Source organism: Protopterus annectens, chromosome 15.part0 (genome assembly GCF_019279795.1).
Source record: "Protopterus annectens isolate FY-2018-M chromosome 15.part0, PAN1.0, whole genome shotgun sequence".
NCBI classification, from domain to species: domain Eukaryota; kingdom Metazoa; phylum Chordata; order Ceratodontiformes; family Protopteridae; genus Protopterus; species Protopterus annectens.
The window spans coordinates 458,129,397-458,157,155 of record NC_056749.1 but is presented as its reverse complement, the minus strand read 5'-3'; the positions used below and the strand labels follow the sequence as shown (position 1 = coordinate 458,157,155).

The 27,759-nt window shown below is 39.2% G+C and overlaps 1 protein-coding gene across 2 annotated transcripts in view; it reads left to right on the top strand.

Moving 5' to 3' along the window:
- The window catches only part of HEPH (hephaestin), a 995,050-nt gene that overhangs the window by 181,299 nt on the left and 785,992 nt on the right, over window positions 1-27,759 (top strand). For both annotated transcript variants that reach the window (XM_044057195.1, XM_044057196.1), the window contains exon 3: window positions 27,274-27,518. In XM_044057195.1, coding sequence (XP_043913130.1) covers window positions 27,274-27,518 — 245 coding nt within the window. The remainder of the gene's footprint in view (window positions 1-27,273; window positions 27,519-27,759) is intronic.

Here is a 27,759-nt window from a genome sequence, read left to right as displayed (position 1 = left end):
CGCAGCTGTTTGTGTTATCTGATTCCCTGAGACTCTTAAGTTTTCCTTTATACTACAGGTATAATGTGTTACATTTCTGTGAGACTGTATCAGTATCTTAGCTGCCGCTTGTGGACTGGCTGTGACTGATTCGATTGCATCTGGATACAAAAAAGCTTCTATGAGTATACATTTTTGCATTTAATCTGTTTCAGTGATAGTTAAAAGTGTACCACATTTATTTATTTGCTTGATATAGCTGATCTGTGTCTGTATTCTGTTTTTCTGTTTTAGTGATATTTAACAAAACTGTGCTGCATTTATTTATTTGTTGGAGACTGCTTTTCTCCATGTTTGCATTATGTTTTTCTGTTTTAATGATAGTTAACAAAACTGTCCTGCATTTATTTATTTCCTTGATATTTCTGGTCACTGTCTGGATTCTGTTCAGCTTGTTTCATAGTGGGGGTTGGTGTGAGCGCAGCTTTTTATGTTATCTGATTCTCTGAGGTTCTTAAGTTTTCCTTTATAATTTTGGTATCTTCTTCTTCTCCTTTCAGCTTTTCCTGGTTAGGTGTCATCACAGTGGATCACCTTTCCACTCATGATTGGCAGTTTAGTTTTACGGTGTCGTGTTGCCAGCCCGGCACCCAAACTTCCACAGAAGGCACACACACGCACACACTCACACCTAGGGCCAATTTAGAGTGTCCACTCCACCTACAGCATGTCTTTGGGATGTGGGAGGAAACCGGAGCACCTGGAGGAAACCCACGCAACCACAGGGAGGACATGCAGACTCTGCACAGAAGGCACCCCAGCCGAGGATCGAACCAGAGAACCTCTTGCTGTGAGGCAGCAACGCTAACCGCTGCACCACTGTGGCCTTTATAATTCTGGTATAAGGAGTTACATTTCTGTGAGACTGTATTAGTATCATAGCTGCTCATTGTGGCCTTACTGTGACTGATTCAATAGCTATCTGGATACAGAAAGCTTCTATAAGTATATATTTTTGCACTTAATCTGTTTCAGTGATAGTTAACAAAACTGTGCTGCATTTATTTATTTGCTTGAGATTGCTTTTCTCAGTGTCTGCATTTTGTTTTTCTGTTTTAGTGATAGTTAACAAAACTGTACTGCATGTATTTATTTGCTTGAGATTGCTTTTTTGGTGTCAGCATTCTGTTTTTCCCTTTTACTGATAGTTAACAAAACTATAGTGCATTTATTTATTTGTTTGATATTTTTGGTCACTGTCTGGATTCTGTTCAGCTGGTTGGTTTACTTTCTGTTGAATCCAGCCTATCCAAGGTGTGAGCACAACTTTTTGTGTTTTCTGATTCCCCAAGGCTCTTAGGTTTTCCTTTATAATATTGGTGTAAAGAGTTACATTTCTGTGAAACTTTATCAGTATCTTAGCTGCTCCTTGTGGCTTGCCTATGATGGATTTGATAGAAGCTTTCTGTATACAGATGGCTATCAGTATACTTTTTTGCACTTAATCTTTTTCAATGATAGCTAGCAAAATTGTGCTGCATGTACTTACTTGCTTGATACTCCCGGTCTCTGTGTCTGCTTTTTGTTTTTCTGATTTAGTGATAGTTAACAAAACTGTGTTTTATTTATTTGCTTGAGATTGATTACTTTTGTCGGTGTCTGCATTTTGTTTTTCTGTTTTAGTGATAGTTAACAAAATTGTGCTGCATTCATTTACTTGATATTGCTTTTCTTGGTGTCTGCATTTTGTTTTTCGTGTTTTACTGATATTTAACAAAACTGCTGCATTTATGTATTTGCTTGATATAGCTGGTCTCTGTGTCTGTGCTTTGTTTTTCTGTTTTAGTGATAAGTAACAGAAATGTGCTGGATTTATTTATTGGTTTGAGATTGTTTTTCTAGGTGTCTGCATTTTGTTTTTTCTGTTTTACTGATAGTTAAACAACTGTGCTGCATTTATTTATTTGCTTGAGATTGCTTTTCTCTGTGTCTGCATTTACTTTTTCTGTTTTACTGATTGTTAACAAAACTGTGCTAGATTTATTTATTTGCTTGAGATTGCTGGTCTCTGTGTCTGGATTTTGTTTTTCTGTTTTAGTGATAGTTAACAAATCTGTGCGGAATGTATTTATTTGCTTGATATTTCTGGTCACTGTCTAGATTCTGTTCAGCGGGGTTCATAATGTGGGTTTGTTTACTTTCTGTTGAAGCCAGCATATCCAAGGTGTAAGCACAAGTTTTGTATTATCTGATTTCTGAGGCTCTTTAGTTTTCCTTTATACTACTGGTATAAGGAGTTACATTTATGTGAGACTGTATCACTATCTTAACTGCTCCTTGTGGCCTGGCTGCAACTTATTCAATATAAGTATGCCTATTTGCACATAATTTGCTTTAGTGATAGTTAAAACTGTGCTGCATTTGTTTGCTTGAGATTGATTTTCTCGGTGTCTGCATTTTGTTTTTCTGTTTCACTGATAGTTAACAAAACTGTGCTGCATTTATTTATTTGCTTGATATAGCCGGTCTGTGTGTCTGCATTTTGTTTTTCTGTTTTAGGGATAGTTAGCAAAACTGTGCTGCATTTATTTATTTGCTTGATATCGCTGATGTTCTTCGTGTTTCACTGTTGCAGTCATTATATTTATGGTAATCTGCTGGCAGGTTGCCCTCAGTCGGCCTGAATTCCAAAGTCTTGGGTCCTGCGTCGGTTGCTGTCTTCTCTTCCATGATGTCAGGTCATCAGGGGTGTAAAATATGCAGCTGACACCATTTTCTTCAGTCTTTCTTGCCGTGCAGTGCCCAAAGCAGAAGCATTTCCCATGTGCCGGTCGGCCGACTACCGAAATATTCGAGTTTGAGTTTCAGAACCGAAGTCTTCACTAAAGCTAAGTACCCCGTTGGGGAAACTTTTTTCTTCCTCCTTACCAATGTCAGAAAAAGTTAATAATTTTATTACTTGTGGGAAGCAAATACCTCATAAGGATTTCCATTTATACTGTATTCCTTGCCTAGGCCCTGATCACAACGTGCCTGGCTGTCAGTTTTGTGCTAGATTTAACCAATGCACTATTAAGCATCGGTATATTTTTGCATCAAAGTATTTTGGAAACAGATTTAACTACCCAGAAATGTCAACGGATAGCTATCCGACTACTGGAGTACATAAAAAATGCAAAGAAAAGGACAGAGAAAGGCAGTCCAGATCCAAAACCGACGACGAAGCTTCTCCTAAGCCAGTTGCTGGTTCTCCGGTACTCAGTGAGGCGCTTTCACAGCCCCTGATACCGCTACCTTCAAGTCGCAGGCCTCTACCGACACCCACGTGGAGCCCGGCATGCCGCAAGATACTCAAGGTATTGGACCGATGGATATGTCTTCCTCAGATGGGTCTGGAGCCGCTGAGCAGGCACCGGCTTCTGAGGGTGTATTCAGACCTCAACATTTGTATATAAAACTGATGACGGCTGCAGAACCAAAGACAAAAGCAACTTCTAAAACTAAAAAAATGACGCATGAGCCATGTGCACAGGCTTCTATGCCTAAAAAACAGATGATCAAAATGGCTGAAGACCTCATTACCTTGATCAGGGGTATCCATCCCCCTCCAGATAAGTGGCCTAGGCAAGACACTGATTATGAATCTTCAGATCAGGTTTCTATTTCTTCTGATTCCTCTTCTGATCAGGAATTATCTATTCCTCCCTATGAGGATTTTGATGCAGAGGAGTCTATACCATCTGCATCTCCTCCTGATGATTATTCATTTGGAGAAACCTTGCATAATTTGAGGGAGCATTTTCACTGGGAAAGTCAGTACTTCTCAGAATAAAAAAAGAGGCTCAGGGATTTCCTTCTTCTCCCTCAGCACAGGCCTTTAGACACACCCCGTGTTTTAGACATTGTGGATGATGTGTTTTCGGAGTCAAGCTTGACCCCTGACTCCTTACCTCCGGCTCCCAGTAAGCCTGACAGATATTATAGGGTCCCTGACTCACATAAATTTTTATTTAGAAACCCTGCTGCTGATCCTGAAACTATTTCACATGGTCCAAAGGGAGTTAAGGCCTCAACAGCAAAAAATCCTGCCCCCTCTGACAGAGATTCAAGGGCACTGGACAGATGGGGAAAAAAGGTTTATACATCTGCAACCTTGGCAATCAGGGCCTTAAACTGTCAATTTCATATGCTTAAGTACCAACAACATGTTATGGGATTGCTGAAACAGAAAATGATGTTGATTTCAGAATGTGCAGAAAATAAAGAATTGCAGGAATTATTGCATGCAGCTGAACAGGTTGGAAAGCGTACTTTGCAATGTGGTTTTGACTCCTTAGAGTCCTGCTGCAGTTACTGGATCTGTGATTAGGAGGCATGCCTGGTTAAAGGAACAGAATTTGCCTGATCATGTTAAAGCTAAATTGCTAGATGCTCCTTTACAGCATGATTCTCTGTCTGGTATTAAGGCAGAAGAGGTTTTAAAGAAAATGGAAGACAAAGCTAAGTCTATGCAAACTGTTAAAGACTTCTTACAAGTGCAGCCACCTAGATTCAGTAGACACTGGCCTAAAAAACTGGTCCTTTCCTGTGTCAGACAGAGCTCAAAGGGGCAAATCCAGATGCCCTAAGGGTTCCAGATACCAGGCGCAGGATTCATGCAGGTCAAAGCAATGGGGAACTTCTACCTCCAAATCTGGAGGACATAAAGTGCAAACCTACAGAAAACAATCCCAATGACTTCCCTCTGCCTACACCAAGCACTTATGTTTTGGCAGCACCCATGGGGGAAAGTTAGCACTTTTTGCTCAAAATTGGCAGTTAATAACCCAGGACAAGTGGGTACTAAACATAGTATCACAGGGATACAGATTCCATTTCCATGCTCTGCCAAAGGCAAATGGTTGGCCAGCTCTGCCACAAAATCAATGGGCAAAGGCACAGAAACAGGTTACGTCCCTCATGGATATGGGGGCCATTCAACCAGTACCAGAACAGGAAAAAGGACAAGGTTTTTACTCCTCCTACCTGGACCTACTTGACTCCATCAAGGTACCCTCTAACATCCTGATCCTTGGTGACTTCAACTACCCCACCACAGACTGGGTGAACTATTCCTGCTCTAACGCACTCACCCAATGATACTTTGACTTTATCAATTCTAATGCACTAGACCAGCTTGTCTCATCCCCTACAAGGGAGATAACATTCTAGACTTGGTTCTCACCAACATGGGCAACTGCTGTACCACCCCCATATTAAGTTCTTCCCTGATGAGATCAGACCATCGGTCTGTCTCATTCGAAGTGTTTATCCCATCCAATCCCCCCAGCTGTAACCAGGCTACAAAAATTCTAAAAAGCTGACTACTATCTTCTAAGGGAGGGTATCAACAGCTTCACACCACTGCCTCCCTCAGAGGATGCAGACAAATATGCTGAACAGTACGTCAGTGCAGTATACAAGCACATGCACAAATGCATGGACTCAGCCATACCCAACAGAACTAAAACCTGCTTCTCAAGCAAACACAAACCTATCTGGTGGACATTCTCTATCAACAGGTTTTACAACAAAAGGAAGAAACTGTTAGCCAAGGGTAAAAAGGCACAAATTCCCAATTGTAAAAACTTCCTGCTTAGCCTCAACAAGCAAATTGGATCACTAGTGAAAACATCCAAAGCCAATTATAAATCGAAACTAGCATCCAAAACAAAGGCTAACCACAAAGCCTTTTTCAGATGCATCAGGAACCTCCATGGCAAAGCCCAGGTTTGTTCTGAATTAGTTCTTAATGGTACCACTTACACTGAACCTGTTGACTTAGCCAACCTGCTAGCAGATAGGTTCAGAACAAACTTTACCCCTCTGTTCACCCACAAAGACCAATTTGACATCCCCGATACTTGTCCCATATCTCACATTTCTGTAGATCAAGTGCTAAAAGCCATATCCAGAGGAAAGAACACAGCTTCCATGGGACCTAATAGTATCCCAAGCTGCATTCTGCACCATCTCCTGCAAGAATTAGCCTCAACGTTGAGCAACCTATTTAACCTAAGCCTAAGTACATGCTTCATTCCAGCAGAGTGGAGAACTGCCATTGTCATCCCTTTGCACAAAGGTGGTGCCACTATTGACCCGGGAAACTATCACCCCATTAGTATGACAAGTCTGATCTGTAAGGCCATGGAGTGTATTATTATGGACCTGATAAACAAGGACATAAGCAATCTCCAAGTACTTGACCCCTTCCAGTTTGGAATCTCCAAGGGCAGATCTTGCCTGTTGAACCTGGTTGACTTTTTTGAGACTGTCACTAAGGCACTGTTTGAGGAAATTCTGTGCATACAGCTTACCTTGACTTGCCCAAAGCCTTTGACACAATCTCCCACTTGGGCATCATTAAAATGCTTAACACAACTTGGCGTAAATCCCTATCTCATCAGGTGTGAGGCCAACTTGCTCACCAATAGGATCCACAAGGTCAAAATAGGTGCCTCCGCCTCTGACGGCAGACCTGTCAGTAGTGGTGTTCCCCAGGGATCTGTTCTGGGACCCCTACAGTTTGGCACCAGTCAGTTGCTGCTGTGAGACCTACCTGTAGTATGTTAACTTCATTTAGGGAGTCAATGACGGCACCCAACTTACAGTCATCCACAAACTCAGTCAGCCACAGGCCTTTTGTCTTTGCCTGAACCTCTGAGAAGTAGATGCCAAAGTCATGGCCTTAAGTTAAAAGCAAAAAAATGTATTTTCATACCATTCAGCAAAATCATGGCCCCTACTGATTACCACATCAATGGCAGCCCCCTAAGCACACAGCCTGTGGTGAGAGACCTGGGTACACAGGTTGATAACAATCTCGCAGTCGACCATCATGTGGCATCAGTGGTCAGAAAAGCCTTTTAATTGGTTCATCTCATAAGTAAAGTGATTGCATCTAGAAAAAAGGAGGTTATTACCTCTTTGTACTCCTCCCTCATTAGGCCAATAATTGAGTACAACACCCCATTTGGTATGTACCTCTCTAAATACCTGCACCAACTGGAAAGGCCACAGAAATACCTCACAAAGACAATTTATGGCCTCCAACACCTGTCCTATGTAGACAGGCTCAAATTATTATCACTCTACTTGGTATCGTACAGATTGTTCAGAGGTAATCTGTGTCTCACCTACAAGGCAATCTCAGACCCTGCTCTACTAGAGATGCTCCATATCCATAAGTCTAACTTCTTGCACAATCTGTATTGAAAGGCCTAAATCTAATATATGACACTAACAAAACCTGCTGGAGAGACAGGTTTGTCTCCCAGATGCTGTCCTGTCTGTGGAATAGATTCCCCATACATGCCAAACAAGTATGTCACTGACGCTCATCAAGCACAACCTTAATGAGTGGATGGGAATCCACAAATTTGTCCCAGGGGTTCCACCTATGTCCCTCACTGACAGGGGTGACAGTTTCTGACTGAGGTTTCTTTTTTGGGGATAAACTCTTGGCTAGGCTTGTAAGGGCCCCAGGGCCATTAGCCTAGTAATCTCCTACGATCCTGTGATTGGCAAACTAGTTCCCATTTTCACAATGAGGAGTCAGCAGGAAGGAGAAATTCTATGCTAGGGTGCTGGAAAGATGACTTCATCCAATTGTAATGCCTCTAATCCAGGATTTCATTCTAGCTGTAGAAGAGTGGATCAGTTATCAGCTTGTTCTTGCATGATTTTTTAAGGGTCACAGCAATATGTCAGCTCTGCTTGCATGTAATCTGTAAGTGCCTAACCTTTAGGAGGTCTTACATCAATATGATGTCCCAGGGTTATGGTTGTGTACTATTTTGTCCTTGTACTGGAGGTCCAGGAGTAATATTCACATTCTTGCAATTAGCTAGAGTACATTCAAGGTAGACAAAGGTCCCTACCAAGTATCATCGTTTTCTCTACTCCTTTTCATGATTTCCCTGTATAATATATCAAGGCTCAGTTGAGATGTCACGTTTGTCTAGAGTTTGGACATAAGTATTTCATTTCTGTTGTTCGCAGATGTTGCTGTCCTCTTAATCTCACTCTTATTTGATTGCTAATGTACACTGTTGTGGTGTGTGGCTGCATGTAAAGTGAAAGGGATGAAAGTCAACACCCCTAAATTAGAGATAATGGTTTTCTACCAGAAAGTATTTAACTGGTTTCTGGTGGTGATGGCCAACCTCATGTGGAGGAGTTCAAGTTTCTTGGGAACTGGTTCCAAATAAAGGTAGGTGGGATTGGGAGAGTGACCAAAAGGTGGGTGCAGTTTGACGATATTACAGATATCATACCAGACAGCAAGAAAAGGATCCAGTTCTCAGTTTATGTCCGTTCACCTGTGGTGAAGAGGTTTGTGTAGTGACAGAGAGGATGGGATCATGCCTACAACTGGCTGAAATTAGCTTAATTTACACCACAGCTGGGCTCGTTCTCTGTGACAAAGTGAAGAGCTAAACAAACCTGCTGCATGTTGGCACACAGAAAGTACCTAACTCACCTTACTGACTCATCTTAATCCCTAGGAGTACTGAGGGCAATGTATCCTGGGTATCTCTCACACCTCTTCGTTTTGGCAGTTTGTCATGTCAGCAGATCACACCAATGCTATTAAATGACCTACATGACCTGATATATTTCACTGGAAGAAATGCTTTTCCAGAGACTTTAGTGAATCATTCATTATGTTGTACTCTCTTTGGCATGGCTAGCTTTCAGCTTTGTGGCAGATCAAATCCACTGTTATTGTAACTGATGCTAAAGTTCTCACATCACTGAATTTGAGTGTTGGGCAATTTTAAAGTGAAATATGGTTAAATTTTTTTTCAGGGTATTTGCAAATCAGTTTCATGACCACATTAATGTCTCTTTTTTAAAGGCAGAAAGTACATGCTTGTTTTAAGATATGTTCCCTTTCATACACACCTGCACCATCTGTATCACTCACTGTAGGAGTCTGTTCATATAATTTGGAAACACTTCATTCTACACAGATAGCCAGTGGAAATAAGTCATGCTTTTTGTGAATGAGTGTATTCATATGTGAACATTAATGTCCTACTGTGGGTTTGTGTGAGTACAAGAATAGTATATAAGCAGGTACAAAACTGTGTGTGTGGTTGTCCTGGGATGAGGTGGGCAGTGTGTGTGTTCTGGAATGAGGTGGGCAGTGTGTGTGTGTGTGTGTGTGTGTGTGTGTGTGTGTGTGTGTGTGTGTGTGTGTGTGTGTGTGTGTGTGTGTGTGTGTGCGTGCATGTGCACATTTGTGTTTTTCCTTGGATTAAGTGGGCAGTGCTAGAGTGTGTGTGTGTTCTGGGATGAGATAGGCAGTGCCAGTATATGTATACATTGTATGTATGTATGTATATATATATATATATATATATATATATATATATATATATAAAAAATATGTGTGTGTGTGCTTGTGTGTGTGTGTTTGTGTGTGTCTGTCTGCATTCCTGTTAGTACTTGCAATAAATATTGTTCCCAGAAGACTTAGTGTTGAGGAGCACTGGATTGGGGAGGGGCACCAGGTGTGAAATGAACAAGTAACGGCTCTGGTTCCAAGTGCACAGTGAAGCAGATGTCCTTCAAGAATGCAACTGCAGTCATAACATATGGGTTGTCCTGCCTCAGGCAGCCCTCGGTCGGCCGAATTCCAAAGTCTGGGTCCGGCGTCGGCTGGTGTCGCCTCATATATCTGGGTAATAGGAGGTATTACTACTTAATACTACAGTAGAAGTCAGTTCATCAGTGTAGGGTGATTTATACTGCAGTACTACTGACTATGAATACTGTCTCATGATGAAACCATCCCTCTAGCCACAAATCTATTTATCATTAACCACTCAAACAGTTTCAGTCACTTTTTCTATGTCTAAATCGAGACCACAAAGAAATCAGATATGTGTGATGTAATCAGTCTTCCTTTTCAATACTTTGTTTAAAAATTGAAAGGAAGGAAGGCTCTGACTGTGGCGTATGAGAAGGCAGATAATAATCAAGTATGTGGTCTAGACTGAACGATGGTTAATGGTTAATCTCAAAAAGATTTCGCCCTGAAAAAGGTCTGAGAAGCATAACCATGAACAGTCCACTAAAAAGTGAACGAGTCATGACAAGAGTGAAGAAGCATGTTAACTATTAATTTTTATTTATTCACACACTTGCATGATTTTCTCAAGACTGGGTAGAATAACACAATTAAAAAAAATAAACTAAGTCATTTGTGTCATAAACTTTGCATAGTTGCCCTTTGAATGGCTAGAAAGAATGCTGGATTTCAGTAAATTTAATGATTTTCAAAATGAAGACATATAAAATTTGAAGTACATACAAATAAGAAAAACATCTTAATAACAAGGCATAAAAGGAAGTCACATCTTAATACTGTAACAGCATGCAGTTCACCTAAAAAAAATCAGAATTCAATAAATAAAAATAAATATATGTATGTTCTGTAGAAAAATAAACACTATACATTTTAATTAATTAGAAATCAAACACTATATAAATAAAATAAACAAATTAAAGGGAGCTTATTTTTGAATAAATGAGCAAATGCCTCACCTTAGCCTGTGGCAGCATTCTTTAGGCCTGAAATACACAGGCTTGCATGACAGGTAGGTATGTGTATATGTATGTTTGTGTGGTTTAATACCACAAGGGATGTAAAGACCCAGAACATTACAGTCCAGCACCTGAGGAGGGGTAAGATGTCATCTCACAAAGGAGACATTAAACAATTGGACCACTCCTCCTTTGGCATTTACTTTTTGGAGACCAAAGCTAATGTTAAGCATTTGTGGCTAACCAGGTTATGAGATGACTGCAAACGTGGTGCCATCATAAGCTCCTGAGAGGACATCAAGATCCTCTAAGAGAGCCTGTTCCAAACAAATAGCTGGCATCAAAACCATGGACTAAAACTAAATGCGAAGTGTATAACCATATCCTTTAGCAAGCTTGACTTCCCTTGTAACTATCACAATGACAAAACAATCATGGAAATTGATCCCATAGTTAGGGATCTGGGAACCTATGTTGACAGTGTTTGAAGTTCTTTGCCAATGCGCAGGTTATAATTAAAAAGTTATTGCATGCAGATCAAGGCGTAAGCTATTCCACTGTACTCGGCACTTCTTAGGCCAATCATTGAGTAAAATGCTCCTTTGTATAATGGACCTGTCCAAACCTTTTTCACAACTGCAATTACCACAATTCTTTCTCACTAAAAAAAGAAATAAGAACAAGAGTCTAAATTGTAAAGAACTGTGCAGGCCATATCAAAGCCTTGCCTCTCTTCTATGTATAATACAGTCACGTGCTAGCATGTGTTTGTCTGTACCAAGTTCTTTAGCATATTTGTATGTGCTATTTGCATAGTTGCACCTTGTTAACTATTAGTATTCCTGTACATATATTGTGCGTAGACAGATCATACTGATGTCCAATTATATCTATATAATTGTGGTGTAAGTAGTGCACAGAATCACATTCGAGACCCAGGACAGAGTGCTGCTCGCTATATTTTTATGTGCGACTGGATGCCTGTCAGCTGAGGTCTATTCTCGCAGAAGTGTTATCCAATTGGCTCGGTATCTGCATATACTAGTAACTGATTCAAGACATTTTCTTGTATGCAGTAGCTATTTGCACAGTTTGTTTTGTAGTCTTTATAATGTATCTTTACCATCTCAAAGTGCTTACTCCTCTCTGTGCTCTTCTTTTCTAGACCCAACACCACTCTAAGTAATTAGCTACAATAACACCTTTATCTTTAACCAGACTGGTGGATACACTGTTATATGAAAAGCGCAGTCCAGTTCTGAACTGTCTGCGAACACAAACAGCTAAAGTTAACTTTGTACATAACACCACTCTAAGTAATCGGCTGGAATAACACCTGTATCTTTAACCAGACCGGTGGATACATTGTTATATGAAAAGTGCAGTCCGGATTTGAACTGCCTGCAAACATAAACAGCTAAAGTTAACTTTGTGTATGTGTCTACCTGTTTAGCTAATATTCATAATCCCCTGGAGAGCACTCCACTTTGGCATGTAAGCAGCCCCCCCCACCCCACACACACACACTCACCTTCCATTTCTCTTTTATTCCCTTCTGTTAGCAAACAGTATTCATAACTGATCAAATACTGTGTGTGTTTGTTAATTTCTTTGAGATCTCAATAGCCTACAGATACAAGGATATGCTGTTTTCCACCTGATAAATAGTTAAGAAATGACTTGCAGCTTCACAGCAGTTTGTGGTCAAGTCTGATTGTTTTTCTTACATACAAACTTGCCTTTGCTTTGATCTTGTTTCATCCCGCTCCATTCCCCCTCGCTATGCTCCCCATCCTGCCCCCTATCCCACCCGCCTCCCGATACCTGTAATTTAAATGTAACCAAACCACACCCACCGAGTTCAAATCACCCAATCTCCTATACTGATTACAACTAACCCCTCCCATTACAAATTACTAGCTATCTACAACACATTTGCACACACACATAAAAGTGACTACCCAAGAGAAACATACCCTGTAAACACCCCAAACATTTCATATGTAACCCCTAACCTCGAATATGTGACACTGTAATATACTAATACCTTAACAAACAAGAATTTAACTTCCCTCAATACTGATCATTTTTCAAATAATTTATCAAACACAAATACTATCATGTTTGTACATGGCCTTATATTAACTTTATTCCTCATGATTACAGCGAACCTCACCACTTATCATTTCCAACTAGACAATCAGTATATAAAGCAAACGCAACATTTAATAAACCTACCCTAACAACACCTAATAGCTTTTATGTGTCCCCTTCATTGTTTATAACCACACTCACCGACCTGAAACAATACAGACTGCTCTTTACAAATGAAAGCCTCCAAAATATTTCCTTTAAAACTCATGAAAAGACTATTCAAACTTTTTCAGTTGCTCAGTCACATAGCAGCCAAACTTATGCTTAGTGGTGATATCCACCCAAACCCAGGTCCTGAACGCATGATCTCATTAAACTCCCCAATGCAAATCAAACTAATTACTCCACATAAAAGTTCTGAAATACTACTACTAAACCTAAGTCTTCGAAGTATGATGAATAAAATATATGAACTCCATGCAACTCTCTCTCATTACAACCCAGACATTGCCATCCTTACTGAAACCTGGTGGAAACCACATATTTCAGACATAGAAATAGAAATAACCCCACCTGGTTACAATATTCTAAGAGCTGACAGAACAGAAAAGAAGGGAAGTGGTGTAGCAATTTTCTTTAAGAAAATGATCAACTTACAACCTGTAAACATAATTATTACTAACATTAATAATGCAGAGCTACTCATAACCAGATTACAACTAAACCAGAACAATATATATATATATATATATATATATATATATATATATATATATATATATATATATATATATATATATATATATATATATATATATATATATATAAAATAGCTGTCTACATCCCTCCAGGAAAAAAAATTCCAGTACAACAGGAATCATTCTCCAAAATATCACAAAAGCCATATCACAGGAAACCATTATCGCAGGAGACCTTAACACAGACTGGATGACATGTAACTGACAATCCTCATAACTAACTAAACCTCCATGGTTTCACTCAAATGGTTTCTCACCCAACTAGAATTGAAAAGAAAACAGATAATCTATTTTGGACTGGTTCTTAACTAATAAATCCCAGTATTAACAAATAGAAGGGTGCCTCCCAGACCACTTAAGTGACCACTTTGGAACCTACTTACTGAGAAATCACAGTAACCCTACTAAACTAATCAACATCCACCAAATTCGTAGTAAGAAAGATCTTAACTTACAGATTTGAGTTAATATTCTTGAAATAATAGACTGGACAACCGCCCTTAGATGCTGCTGTGCAGCACTTCAGTGACACCTTCCTTACTATTCTAAACAGGCTGGACTCCTCATATACAACCGCCCTTAGATGCTGCTGTGCAACACTTCAGTGACATCTTCCTTACTATTCTAAGCAAACTGGATTCCTCATATACAACCGCTCTTAGATGCTGCTGTGCAGCACTTCAAGTGAAACCTTCCTTACTATTCTAAACAAACTGGACTCCTCATATACAACCGCCCTTAGATGCTGCTGTGCAACACTTCAATGACACCTTCCTTACTATTCTAAACAAACTGGACTCCTCATATACAATCACCCTTAGATGCTGCTGTGCAACATTTCAATGACATCTTCCTTACTATTCTAAACAAACTGGACTCCTCATATACAACCGCCCTTAGATGCTGCTGTGCAACACTTCAGTGACACCTTCCTTACTATTCTAAACAAACTGGACTCCTCATATACAACCGCCCTTAGATGCTGCTGTGCAACACTTCAATGACACCTTCCTTACTATTCTAAACAGACTGGACTCCTCATATACAACCGCCCTTAGATGCTGCTGTGCAACACTTCAGTGACACCTTCCTTACTATTCAAAACAAACTGGACTCCTCATATACAACCGCCCTTAGATGCTGCTGTGCAACACTTCAATGACACCTTCCTTACTATTCTAAACAGACTTGCACCTCCAAGAACAGTTCGTGTCAAAGCCAACTACACACCATGGTTAACCCACGAGACTCATACCCTCCTAAAACAAGGGGGCAAAGCATGACAAACTTGGGCTAAAAATAAATCCCTCCAAAACCATTTAATTTACAAGCAAATTAGAAACAGTGCCAAACACCAAATTAAACTAGACAAACAACACTACTATTCTAATTTACAATGGAAATACAGAATGAATCCACAAAAATTCTGGAACATAATCAATAACATACTTCATCCTAGCCAAACCACAACACCTCGCCCCCAACTTACCTGATAACACAAACAATATTGCTCAGCAATTTAGCATATTCTTCACTGAAAGTGTTTTAGCACTGACTAAGACTAGCAAGTCTCCCACAATGCCAACACCCAACAATCCAAGCAATATTGTAGATGCATTCTTATTTCAGACAGTCCCAAAACAAACTATTGCAAAACTATTAAAGAAGTTGAAACTCACTTCACTGGCAACAGATAACTTGCAAGCAGAATATCTAAAATTAACAGCAGATGTTATTGCCTTCCCTGTTTCAATACTTATAAACTGCTCTATAACAGAACAGTATGTTCCAACTATTTGGAAAACTGCATATATTACACCATTACACAAAGGAGGTAATTCAACAGAACTAACAAACTACCGGCCCACTGCTATACTTTCACTACTTTCTAAAATTCTGGAAAGATGTATCCACTTTCAACTTCTTAAACACTTGCTAAACAATAATCTCCTCTCATTGTCATAGCACGGATTCCGATCACATCATAGCACTACTACAGCTCTTCTAAGTTTCACAATACTATAAATAAATTCAGATGATGGAAAAATAGTGTCTTCAGTCTTTTTAGACATGTCTAAAGCATTTGATACAGTTTCCCATCCTAAGTTACTGTCCACTCTAAAAAATGTTAATACCAACCCTGATGCTGTTAACTGGTTTCAAAGTTATCTATCTAGCCGCCAGCAAGCTGTGAAATGGAAGCAAGATGCATCCCCACTCCTTCCTGTTACACTTGGAGTCCCTCAGGGTAAAATCCTAGGGCCCTTCCTATTCAGCATATTCATAAATGATCTTAATACTGCCTCCTCTCAAGCTTTTATCATACAATATGTAGATTATTCAACCCTCATATGTGTAGCATCCACAATAACTCAACTTCTTACAGTCACACAAAAAGCCTTCTCTGATATTGAAACATGGCTAGCAAACTCACAACTCATTCTCAACCCTAATAAAACTAAATTTATGATCTTTCTTCAATCTAAACCTACTAACCTCCCAGCTAACTTTTATATCACTGCCAGTAATAATACTAGGATTTTCCCAGATTCCCAAAAAAACCTATTAGGCATCATAATTGACAACAGACTAAAATGTGACATATACATTTCTAAATCCAAAATGGCCAGCACCGCAGTGAGAGGTCAAATAAGTTTTATTGAATCAAATACATAGAACCACCAGACTGGTTTTGGCCTTTCTCAATGCGTTCTAACAAAATAACAAATGGATAAACACATTATATAGAAAATCTTAACCCAATTATAAAACAGGTCCACCCATCCAATTAATCAATTAGATAATTAGATAAATAATTAGAGATGTTCATTCAATCTAGGGTGAAAAGGACCCACTAATGTCACAGTCTTAGTCTTTTCTTTTTTATTTAAAATGTTATGCCAGCCAGCATTTAAATTTCCGTTTCCCAAAACTTTATCAATAACAATAAATTTGAATTGTGCAGTAGGGTGTTTTATGGTATGCTTATACAAAGCATTGGTATGATATTTATTCCTGACATTACTAAAGTGTTCAGAAATATGTAATTTAATAGATCTGGATGTCTGAGCTATATAAAATGCTGAGCAATTGCATGCAACCAAATAAATCACCCAGTCAGTACTGCAATTAGCAAATATGCGGTCTCCTTTGGCTTTTCCCAGTTAGGGGTCGCCACAGCAAAACTCTGGTCCGCTAATGATTGGCAGTGGATTTTTTGTTACAATGCCAAGTTGCCAGCCCAGTGCCCTGCAATTAGCAAATATATTGCTGTTAAATATCTGGGAGGTATTTTTACTAGTAAATTCATTAGTTTTACATATGTACCTGCAAAAAGTACAATGGCCACATGGAAAACAACCCAGCAATATGCCTCCTTCCAATGTAGCCTGAATAGTATTTATAGATGGTATTTTGTGTTTGTAATGACTGAAAAAAAACACCTAGTGTTTTACCTCTCCTGAAAGAAAAACGATAATTAGAACCTAAAAGGTTACTGAGCTTATCATCCGCCAATAAAATGCCCCAATGCTTCTAAATAAGATCCATACACCTAAATGCTTTGCGACCATAACTGGTAATCAATTTAATGATGTCAATCTTTCTAATATTTTTAGATTATCTCAACAAATCTGCTCTATGTAAAGTTTTAACTTCATTACTGATCTGAACAACATGAGATTTGCTATATCCCCATTCACCAAATCTATTTATAAGTTCCTGTTGTTGGGAGACGAACCCCTCATTACTAGAACAAATTCTGCGAACCCTCATAAATTGTGATTTCGGAGTGTTGCGGGTGATGTGCTTTGGATGACACCTGGAGGAATGGAGTAGAGTATTAGAATGTGATTGCTTACGATAAACAGAAGTGTCCAAAGTACCATCCTGTTGTCGAGTCACCAGAATATCCAAAAAAGAAATACATTCAAAATCATGATGTACTGTAAATTGGATGCCCCACTTATTTTCATTCAAATATTGGACAAATTCTTCTAAATATTCAACATCTGACTTCCAAACCATCCAGCAGTCATCCAGATATCTGCACAAAATATCTATTTCATCCAAAAACCAATTATGACTAGTATCATAAATAATTTCTTGTTCCAGGTAGCCCATAAAAAGATCGGCATAAGTGGGTACAAATGATGCTCCCATAGCTGTACCCTTAAGTTGTAAAAAAAACAACTTCCATTGAAGTAAAAAACATTCTTGGACAAAACATGTTTGGTTAAACAAAGGAGAAAGGTATTAAAACCAGGACTGTATAAAGGAATGTTTTGTAACCAATATTCCAAGGCAGCCAGGCCAACCTAATGTGGAATACTCGTGTATAAAGAAGTAACATCTAAAGTATACACAGTCCACCCTGGCTCTAACTGCATATCTGAAATAACATTAAGAAATTCCGTAGTGTCCTGGATACGAGCCCTAACACATTTTAATAATGGCTTAAGATACATTGTAAGAAATTATGATAATGGTTCTGTTAATGAACCATTATCTGAAACAATGGCCCTACCTGGAGGTTGTGTGGGATTTTTGTGGATCTTAGGCAGCAGATATAAATGTTGTGGTAAGGGGTCATGGATCGTCAAATGGTGCAAGGTTTTTTGGGTATTAATACCTTCCTAAGCTGCCAATCGTAAAAACTCATTGATCTCCCATTTAAATCTGGGAGTTGGATCAATAGACATTTTTATATAAAACCTGTAATCCATTAATTGTCTCTCAGCCAAGTACATAGACCAGGCCATGACCACTACAGCCCCACCTTTATCAGCAGCAATAATAACTATATTTTTAGTCCTCCTAAGATTCTCTAAAGCTTGAAGATCTGATACAAATTACTGGAAAAAAAACCCTGTACGTACTTCCAGATCAAAATGTAAATCTTTGAGAACACATTTTTCAAAAATATAAACATATTTGTTTATAGCAGGAACAAATATAGATCTTTGAAATTTAAACGTGTGCTGAGAATAAGATGCTTGTTCATTATTGTTGAAATGTAATCTAAGGTTTAACAATCTGCAAAAAGAGACCATATCATCCACAAAAGTATCTTCAGACACCACAAAGCTAGGAATAAAATTTAGACATTTATTCCATAACTTCTTCAGAAAGAGATACAGCAGAAATGTTGTGAACCTTACGTAGGTCTACTTCTGAAGCACTAGAAGATGTGACAATGTTTCTAACACAACATCTTCCTGCCGCCCCTTCTTCAAGTCCTAAAAGGTTAGAAGACGTATGTTTGTCCTGGCCTGAGGAAATGTACGAATTGCATCTTTTGTGGGCTGGTGACCCCTGTTTATGTTCAGTTTCGGTATCCATAAATGAGGAAGAATCTTCCCCTGAAGTATATCCATAAATGAGGAAGAATCTTCCCCTGAAGTATCACTAACAGTTTTTTTCTTCAAAATAGATTTTTTCCCTTTTTCTCTGTTGGCCTACATTACTTGGTTCATGTTTAGAACATTTTGCACTTTTATTTTGATTAAACAGTTTTCCTTGATTGTAATCTCTCATATCTCAATTGAATTTACGGATCTTCCTATCCTCAAGGTCCTTTTCAAATTCAATTAGTTCAGTACTTATTTTTTGAAAACATGATTTATATGTCAGTTGACCATCAAATTGTTTGGCTAATTCACAAACCTCAGTGACTTCCGATATACAACTAGCTGTCCTACATTCATAAAAAGAATGTAGAATTTCTACAAAATGCATGGAAGATGATTGTTGTACTTCAGACCATGCAGACAATAAAATATCATCAAGCTGGCCCACCAACACACTACATCCAAGCTTCTATTCAAAATGATTGTGAGAAATCACCTTAGCTTAAATAAACTTTGCTTCTGTTAACAGACCCCAGACTAACCCCATCTCTCCAGACCAATCACTCACTACTTTTCCTCCTAATAGTACCTAACACTACCGCCTTCCAAACTCACCTTCCCTTCTTCCCCTACAAAAGCCTTCCCTACTCTTACCCCTAAATTTTCCTTTACTATTACAATCTCCTCACCAGTAGAATGTTCAGCAACCACTGTTGCACTTTTATCTGCCCTTCACTGCTACCCAGAAACTTCCTTACTAACTTGCTTTCTCTTTACTGTAAATACTATTTTTCCTTGTCTACCCATCTCAATATACATAGCTAGCCAACATTGTATACAATCTGTAATCAGTTTTATTATTGTATACTCGCTTTACATTGTTATGCATTTTTTGTGTACTTGCATATTTTTTTGGAGCTTGTATATGTTTTGTAACTATGGAGCTTTTCTCCCCAGGTCTCCACGGAAAACGGACCTCGTCCCAGATGGACCAACCCGGTCAACAAATGTCAAATAAATAAATAAATAAATGCTGGCTTAATTTGAATATGCAGGCCTCTAGGTGTAATACATTGTGATTTGTATGCCTTAAAAAGTTTTGAATGCCAAACATTAGTTCTTAAATTTTTCATACATTTCAAGAGTTTACCAAATATTTGTGAACACTGAATGTCTGGATTGGACTCATTAGTTAACACAGATCCTGAATTAGTGATCACCCCAAACACTTGGCTCTCATCCTTGTCGGCAGGCAGCCCTTGTAAAATAGTCATTAAATCCATTTTGCAAAACTCAATAATAAAGGGCCACTTAAAACAAGTACTGAATAATAGCCCCTGTAAGAAATTAAAAAAAACAAACAAAAAAAAAACAAAAAACAAAACAAGGGACTTGGATATCTGCACTTATAAAAAGCGTTGTTGTTGTTGTTGTTGTGTCTTTCGGCTTTTCCCGGTTAGGGGTCGCCACAGCGGAACTCCGGTCCGCTAATGATTGGCAGTTGATTTTTACGTGCTGAGTTGCAAGCGTATATAGCATAATATATGGAAGACCACAAATAATAGTATGCAGACACACACATTTATCCCTATAAATATATGGTTATAGGATCAAAAAACTAAACCCACAAAATATGCAATCCACATGTAACATGAGTAAGCATGGTCAGAAAAACACTATTCCTATATAAAAGCAATATAGATATATAATAGGCACAATAATACTTATTAAATGTAAATATTGTCAATACTAGCAATGAAACAAGATTCTGCCCATAATTAAAGAAGAAACAAGCATGCACACAGCAGCCATTAGGCCCTAAATAAATAGAGAACAAAGATAAAAAAGACTGAACAAACAGTCTTATCCAAAAAAACAGTTATGATGATCAAAAATAATATCATATGACCCAAAGATTTTTTTATATAAACATTAGACCAAATGTTAGTTTGATAATAAGCAGGTCAACACCACTCATAAATGTTATACTAAATGATACTAAATAGTATAAACCAGCCCCCAAATGTCAAAAATACAATGAATTTAACTGTCACAGTGTCAAAAATTATTCAAATACAATAAAATCAACATTACATATAAAGATTACAATGCTGAATGCACCACCAAAAAACATTTACTATGGTGTATCATAAATTCGTAACAGTTCATGAGTACTACGATGATCCATTTAAATAAATGCAAAAGTCCATAAAAGTTCCACAGCCAACGCTGTTGTAATAATGTCCTGTTCACAAAAAACAAACTCCCAAGACAAAAAGTATATATGTAATTATGTGGGTGGCCCAATACAGATCCACAAATCCTGATTGATCCAAAAGTACGTCGCCAACAAAGTCTAACACCAAATAATATAGATGGATTCCGCTTCTCTGCTTTCATAGGTTCATAGTTTGGTACTAGGCTATCAGCCCTGGGGCCTATATAAGCCTAGCCAAAAAGGTTCCCTGGCTTTCGCCACCTAAGAAAATTATTTTCCTGTGCCTCTGTCAAGCAATGCACAGAAGTGATTCCCGGGGTGAATTTTCTATTCCCCATCCAGTCGTCAAGATTTTTCTTAAAATGAGGAGCTTTGCTTGACATGAATGGGTAATTTGTTCTAGAGTATGGGAAGTCTCTGGGACAGGAATCTATCCCTCCAGCATGTTCTGTTTATTGTGATGACAAGGTTTAGGTTTGACATAGCTTTGTATGTTAGGCAGAGATCGCCTCTGAGTAGGCAATATGCGATGGAGTAGAGCTAGAGTTTTTTGAGATGGTCTGTGTTCTGTTTGCGGCTGGTAATCCTCTTAGTAAGGTATTTCTGTGGCCTTTCCAATTGTTGTAAGTGTCTTGTGAGATGCATGCCAAATGGGGCATTGTATTCTATAATGGGTCTGATGAGGGACGAGTAGAGAGGAACAATGACCTCCTTTTTTCTAGAAAAGAACACATTTATGATGATGTGTGCCATGTAGAAGGATTTCCTGACTACTGTGGTGATGTGGTTATCAAAGGAGAGACTACTTTCCACCTGTGTCCCGAGGTCTCATCACACTTTCAGTGGTTAGTGAGCTACCGCCTATGTGGTAGTTCATGGGTACCGAGTTTTTCCCAAAGGGGATGATAATGCACTTCTTGGCATTGAGCTTGAGGCCATGACTTTGACACCAAGCATCTGTCTCTGTGAGGTCCTTTTGTAGAATGTCTACATCATTAGGTGATTCTGTTATGGTGACCGGTTTGCAGTCATCTGTGAACTTTGTTAGCCAAAGACCTTCTGTGTTGGCCTGCACTTCAGAGAAGTAGATGCCGAACAGGAGAGGACCCAGGACCAAACCCTATGGTACTCCACTCGTCACCGGTCTGAAGTCAGACTTGGAGTCTGCTACTTTTACTGTGTGGGTTCTGTCAGTGAGCCACCCATCTTGTGACATACAGATTTATGCCCAGTTTAGTGAGTTTATCTATAATTTCAGAGTGGGGGATGTTATCAAAAGCCTTGGCGAGGTCAAGATAGGCTGTGTGCAGTACCTTGCCCTTGTCTACAACTCTAGTGACTGCTTCAAAGAAGTCAGTCAGGTTTAGTAGACATGACCTACCTTTTACAAACCCAAACTGAGTGGGGTCCAGGGTTTGAAGATTACCTGTGTCTTTATTTATAAGCTCCAAGATGATGCGTTCCATGGACTTGCAGATCAGGCTCATCAGGCTAATGGGGCAGTAGTTTCTGGGGTCCCTGGTGGCACCCCCTTTGTGGAGTGGGATAACTGTTGCTGTATACCATTCATTAGGCACATAGCCTGAGATGAGGCTATGATTGAACATGATACTTAGGTGTGGTGCCAGTTTGTTCTGTAGTTCATGCAGTACGCAGCCTGGGATGTTGTCTGGTCCCATGGATGCTGTGTTCTTGGCTTTGGAGAGTGCGGTCTTTATTTGTTCATCCGTGATTACAGGGGCTTTGCATTGTTCTAATATTAAGATGGGCCCTTTGGAGGGTGAGAGGGGGGGAAAAGTTAGCACTGAACCTATCTGCCAGGATGTTGGCAATATCAGTTGGTTCTGTATATTTAGTGCCATTGTGCCATAGCTCAGAGCAGATCTGAGTGTTGCCACTGAGATTCTTGACATAGCTGTAGAACGCTTTTTGGTTGTCAATGGAATTAGTGGCTATTTTATTTTCATAACTGGCTTTGGAGTATTTTATAAGGGATCTCAGCTTCTTGCTGAGGCTGACCAGGGAGTTCCTCCAATCTTGGGATTTTACTCTTTTTTGCAACAGCTTCTTCCTTCTGTTGTAGAGTTTGTTTATGGCAGGGGACCACCAGATTGGCTTCCTTTTTTTGGAGGATAGCGTCTTGGTTCTGTTGGGGATGGCATGATCCATGCACTCGTGTATGTGCTTATACAGTGCATTTATGTAAGATTCAGCAGTCGTACCTCTATTTTCCATCTCCATGGGTGTAGTGAAGTTTGCCACTTCTGTCTTAAGAAGCACGAAGTTGGCTTTGGAGTAGCTTTTGATGGTTTCCTTAATGTGGGGTGGGGGTGGGATATGGGTGTCTAGGGTGATAAGCTTGTGTTCAGATCTGACCAGTGAGGAGTTGACCTCTGGTGTGGAACACCGGTTACCCATATTGGTAATGACCAGGTCCAGGACATTGCTGCCCCTGGTGGGGGTGTGGACAAGCTGATCCAAGGCATTTGAATTTATGAATTCCAGAAAACGTTGAGCAAATGAGATGGTGCAGGAGTAGTTTTCCCAGTTGATGGTGGGGTAGTTGAAATCTCCCAAAATTACGGTATTGGGTTGTACCGTATTATTTTCCAGTATCTTAAGAAATGAAAAGTGGGAATCCTGGGGCATGGTGGGGGATCTGTAACAAGCTACAACCTGGATTGCAGTCTTGCCCAGTGTTAGTTGCACTTGGATAATTTTGGATACATTATGTTGAGCAACTAGCCTGGAGGTGTGGATACCCTTAATGAATATGGACACGCCTCCTCCTTTAGTGTTTTGGTCCAGGTTAGGTGGCCGAAAGGTGTAGTATGAATTATAGCCTGGTAATGCAGGGGTGCTCTCTTGAGCCTTGAAGCAGGTCTCTGTCACTGCACAAATGTTGATGTTCTCCATTTTAAGGAGTGCCTCGACTGAGTGCATTTTGAGATTTAGACTTCTAGCATTGAGTAGCATTACCCTCAGAGTTTGCTTTCTTGTACCTGTTACAGTGGTGAATTTAGCATTTGAACCTTACCTAAAAAAGGCACTATAGGGGTGGCAAGAGCCTTAGCCAGTATCCGGAATCCCAGGGCCGACATGTTGTCCCAGGCAGACAGATACTGGATCCCACTTAAAATGACACCAGAAGCTTAGCCAATTGTTAAAGTCAATCATTTGTCCTTGCACTGTGGTATCATTCTGGGTGATGGCAGAATGCTACTTAGAGCTAGGGTCATACCTGCCTGGGCTACAAGATCCGAGAGCTCCTCCACGTCTCTTTTCATGTAGTCCAGGGAGGTACATCTCAGGTCATTCACACCAACATGGACAATGACAGAGTCGTATTTTTACTTGTGGATTGACCTGAGTGCATGCATTATGTGGCCGATCCTGGCACCTGACAAGCAGCTGACAGTAACTTTAGCCTGGTGAGTGGGATATCAATGTGCCTGACTATAGAGTCACCTATGACTAGTGTGTTGGGTACGTTGTTTTGCCTTATGGGCTGAGGTTGAGTGTCACACTGATTTTGTGGGCTATTTGTCATTTGGGTTGTGTTGGGGGGTGGTGATTGTCTGTGTTTCAGCTTGGGAGGTCTCTGTTGCTTGGGCAGATTTTTATTGAGCACCTCCGTGAATATGGGTGTGTGCTTTGTGTTTCTATGTGTGGGTTTTGGTAGTGTGGGTTTTGAAGGACTATGTGTTGAATGTGGTGTGGTGCAAGTGTTAACCTTCTCCTCTTGACGGTCTAGTCCAGTCTTGGCTGGAGAAAGCTTGGCTTGCAGTTTGGCTATATAAGTGCATGTCTCGCAGGTTGTAGTGTTGGGTGGTAGGAGGATAGGGTTGTCAGTGTACATGAGGCAATTGCTACTTTGCCCCAAGATGCCCAGATTCATCAGGTGGAGAGGAGAAAACACCGGGAGCTAATCCATGGACATGCCTGGATGTAAATCAGTCGTCATTGCATGTAAATATAAATAAAAAATACAAAAATTGAAAAAAGACCACTTCTTTAGTTCCTGATTATAAACCAAACACCATTGCAAACTAATATCAATCAGCTTCACTTCTCCATTGTTAATGGTCAGCAGTGAAGTACAATCGAGCAAACTGTTCAGCAGCTACTACGTGAACCACTGAAGCCCTCTGAAGAACAAACAGATTCACGGTAAAAAATTAACCTCAAATACCATAAACAGGCACCAAATGTGATGTAGAAACACAACCACTGATAACTGATTCAGAAGGCTAATACAGGATGGAGCAAACCATAAATTCTCTCAATAAGAGAGCAACAAATACCAATACCTCCCACAAACAGAGGCCAACAGCAGATACCAAGAGACACAAGTCAGCAGCAAACTTTCTGCTTGTACGGCAAGTGCATTGGCCCAAAACACAATCAAAAAGGTTCACAAGAAACTGGGAACAATGTACAGCAACAAAAACATTCTTAATAGATGCTGTAAGAATAGCCATAGCTAGAACCCACCTTCTCCCCTCACTCTTATATGCATCCCACATACTTACCAACCTCAAAAAGTCATTTGGAAGGTGGAAGGAGAAGAGTCCAGGAGCTCCTTGAGAATGGTCCTAGTGAAGTCAGACCTGGCCCTATAGAGGGAATCAAGCTTATAGTCCTTTGTAAAAGTATGTGCAGAGAACCAAGTAGCAGCTTCTAGAATACTTCTAGAATTCAACCCTTTCCAAAAGCCATATATGAAGTCAAGGCCCTGGGAGACTGGGCCTTGACCTTGCCTGGAATAGTTTTAACAAAAGGTAATAGCCTTAGACAACCATTTGGAAATAGTCTGTTTTGACACAGGTTGTCCCTTCTTGTGACCTTCACAAGAAATGAACAATTGATTGAAAGATTTTTTTTTCTTGCTAAAAATTGGAATACCCTCATCTTAATCATTTCAAAATATATCTCAAGAGAAACTTATATGAAACCTGGCTATGCACAGGTAACACTTCAGGTTAATTATTAACTTAACATTACTTATACAATTTGGCTGTACGTACTAACTCTGTTAACATATCCCTTCTAACAACACTACTTCTCTATAATTAGTTATATTCCTAGCTGCAACCCTCACCACGGAAGTATTACTAACTATGCACTACTTTGTCTAAGTGATTCTCCCTACTTAATTTCCTAACTAATGTTATAATCCTCCACATACATAATTTCAACCATTTATTTTTCTATATTCAAGTGTTTAAAGTCATGTTTTATTTGATAATATGCATATATTTTTGTTTTTACATTTTTATCCTGTAAATGTGTTAACACTCATTTTTTTGTCAATTTTGTTTATAATTTCTATTATTTGTTGTGATAATTTGTATGTAAGCTTAGACTGGAGCTTTTATCCCCGGGTCTCCGCTGAAAATGGGCACTGTCCCAGTCGGACCATCCTGGTAAACAAATGTAAAATAATAAATAAATAAATAAATATTGACAGGTAACCTCTGCCTTGCATAAAAGAGCTTCAGCAGATCTGATTCTATTAGACCTATTACACATTTGCAAATCCAATAGTATCAATAACACCCACTCAAGTTATTTCAATCTCTTTTTCAAAATAAATAGAATAAGTTGGATGAAAAGGATTCTATGACAAATAATACTGCTTCTATGGAACCGCTTTGCACTCCACATAAAGCAAAGTTCTTCTCTTACTCTATTCAAATGTAATTTGGATGAATGATGGGTACTGCAAATGTAACCTTTGTTTAGCAACCAGTCCATCATGTCTGATCCATCCTTGGGTTATTTGTATGCAAAATATACGGACTAAAAACAATCATGGGAATGGAAGGCCAGGCTTCTTAAGATCCTTACAGATCAATAGTCTAGTAAGTACCTATGGAATTCTGTATAATATTAGGACAAGTACAATATGTGCCCTTTTAAAATACTTCATTCTACTCTGGAGAATACGTATTTAGTATATTTTTATGCAACTGTTCAGGAATAAGGTGACAGAATTCAGAAGATTAATGCAGACTTGAGCAAAGAATCACTGATCCATGGGCTCTTATGTGACAATCTTGTCAGATATGCTGGGGCATGTCAATAGTAAGTACTACCGTGTGATACATGAGTAAAGATTTAACATTTCTAATATATATTTTAATGGTTAAGACATATATCTTTATGACTAGAAATGGGTAAGTATAGTTTCATTTTGGTAAAGTATTGGGGGTTAAAGATACCAAAAGTGTATATGCAGAAACTATGAGAAGTTATTAAAGGTCACTTTTTTATTTGGCAGAGATGCTTCTGTATTTCTTCAGCAAGGAAGAGATCGAATAGGAAGCATTTATAAAAAGGCTGTCTATAAGCAGTATTCTGATGGTACATATACAAGAGAAATTCAGCAACCTGCTTGGCTGGGATACCTTGGGCCAGTAATTAAGGGAGAAGTTGGCGATGTTCTCATCATCCATTTGAAAAATGATGCATCAAGGCCTTACACCGTTCATCCACACGGCGTCTTCTATAAGAAAGACTCTGAAGGTAAACAGTTACGTAACAATATATTTTTAATTCCTTTTGAAAATGTGATACTTTTAATCTTCTTCCTGATGAAATAAATGCTGAGAGGTAGGATCCTTTATAGAAAAATCAAACCACTGTTTCATATCAGAATGGATTTTTGGAAGGAGTGTTAGTTAAGTTACAGTGACCAAGGACATGTTGGGATTACAAACATTGCTGGCAGAAAATTATTATACCATATCACTGCCATTCATATTTA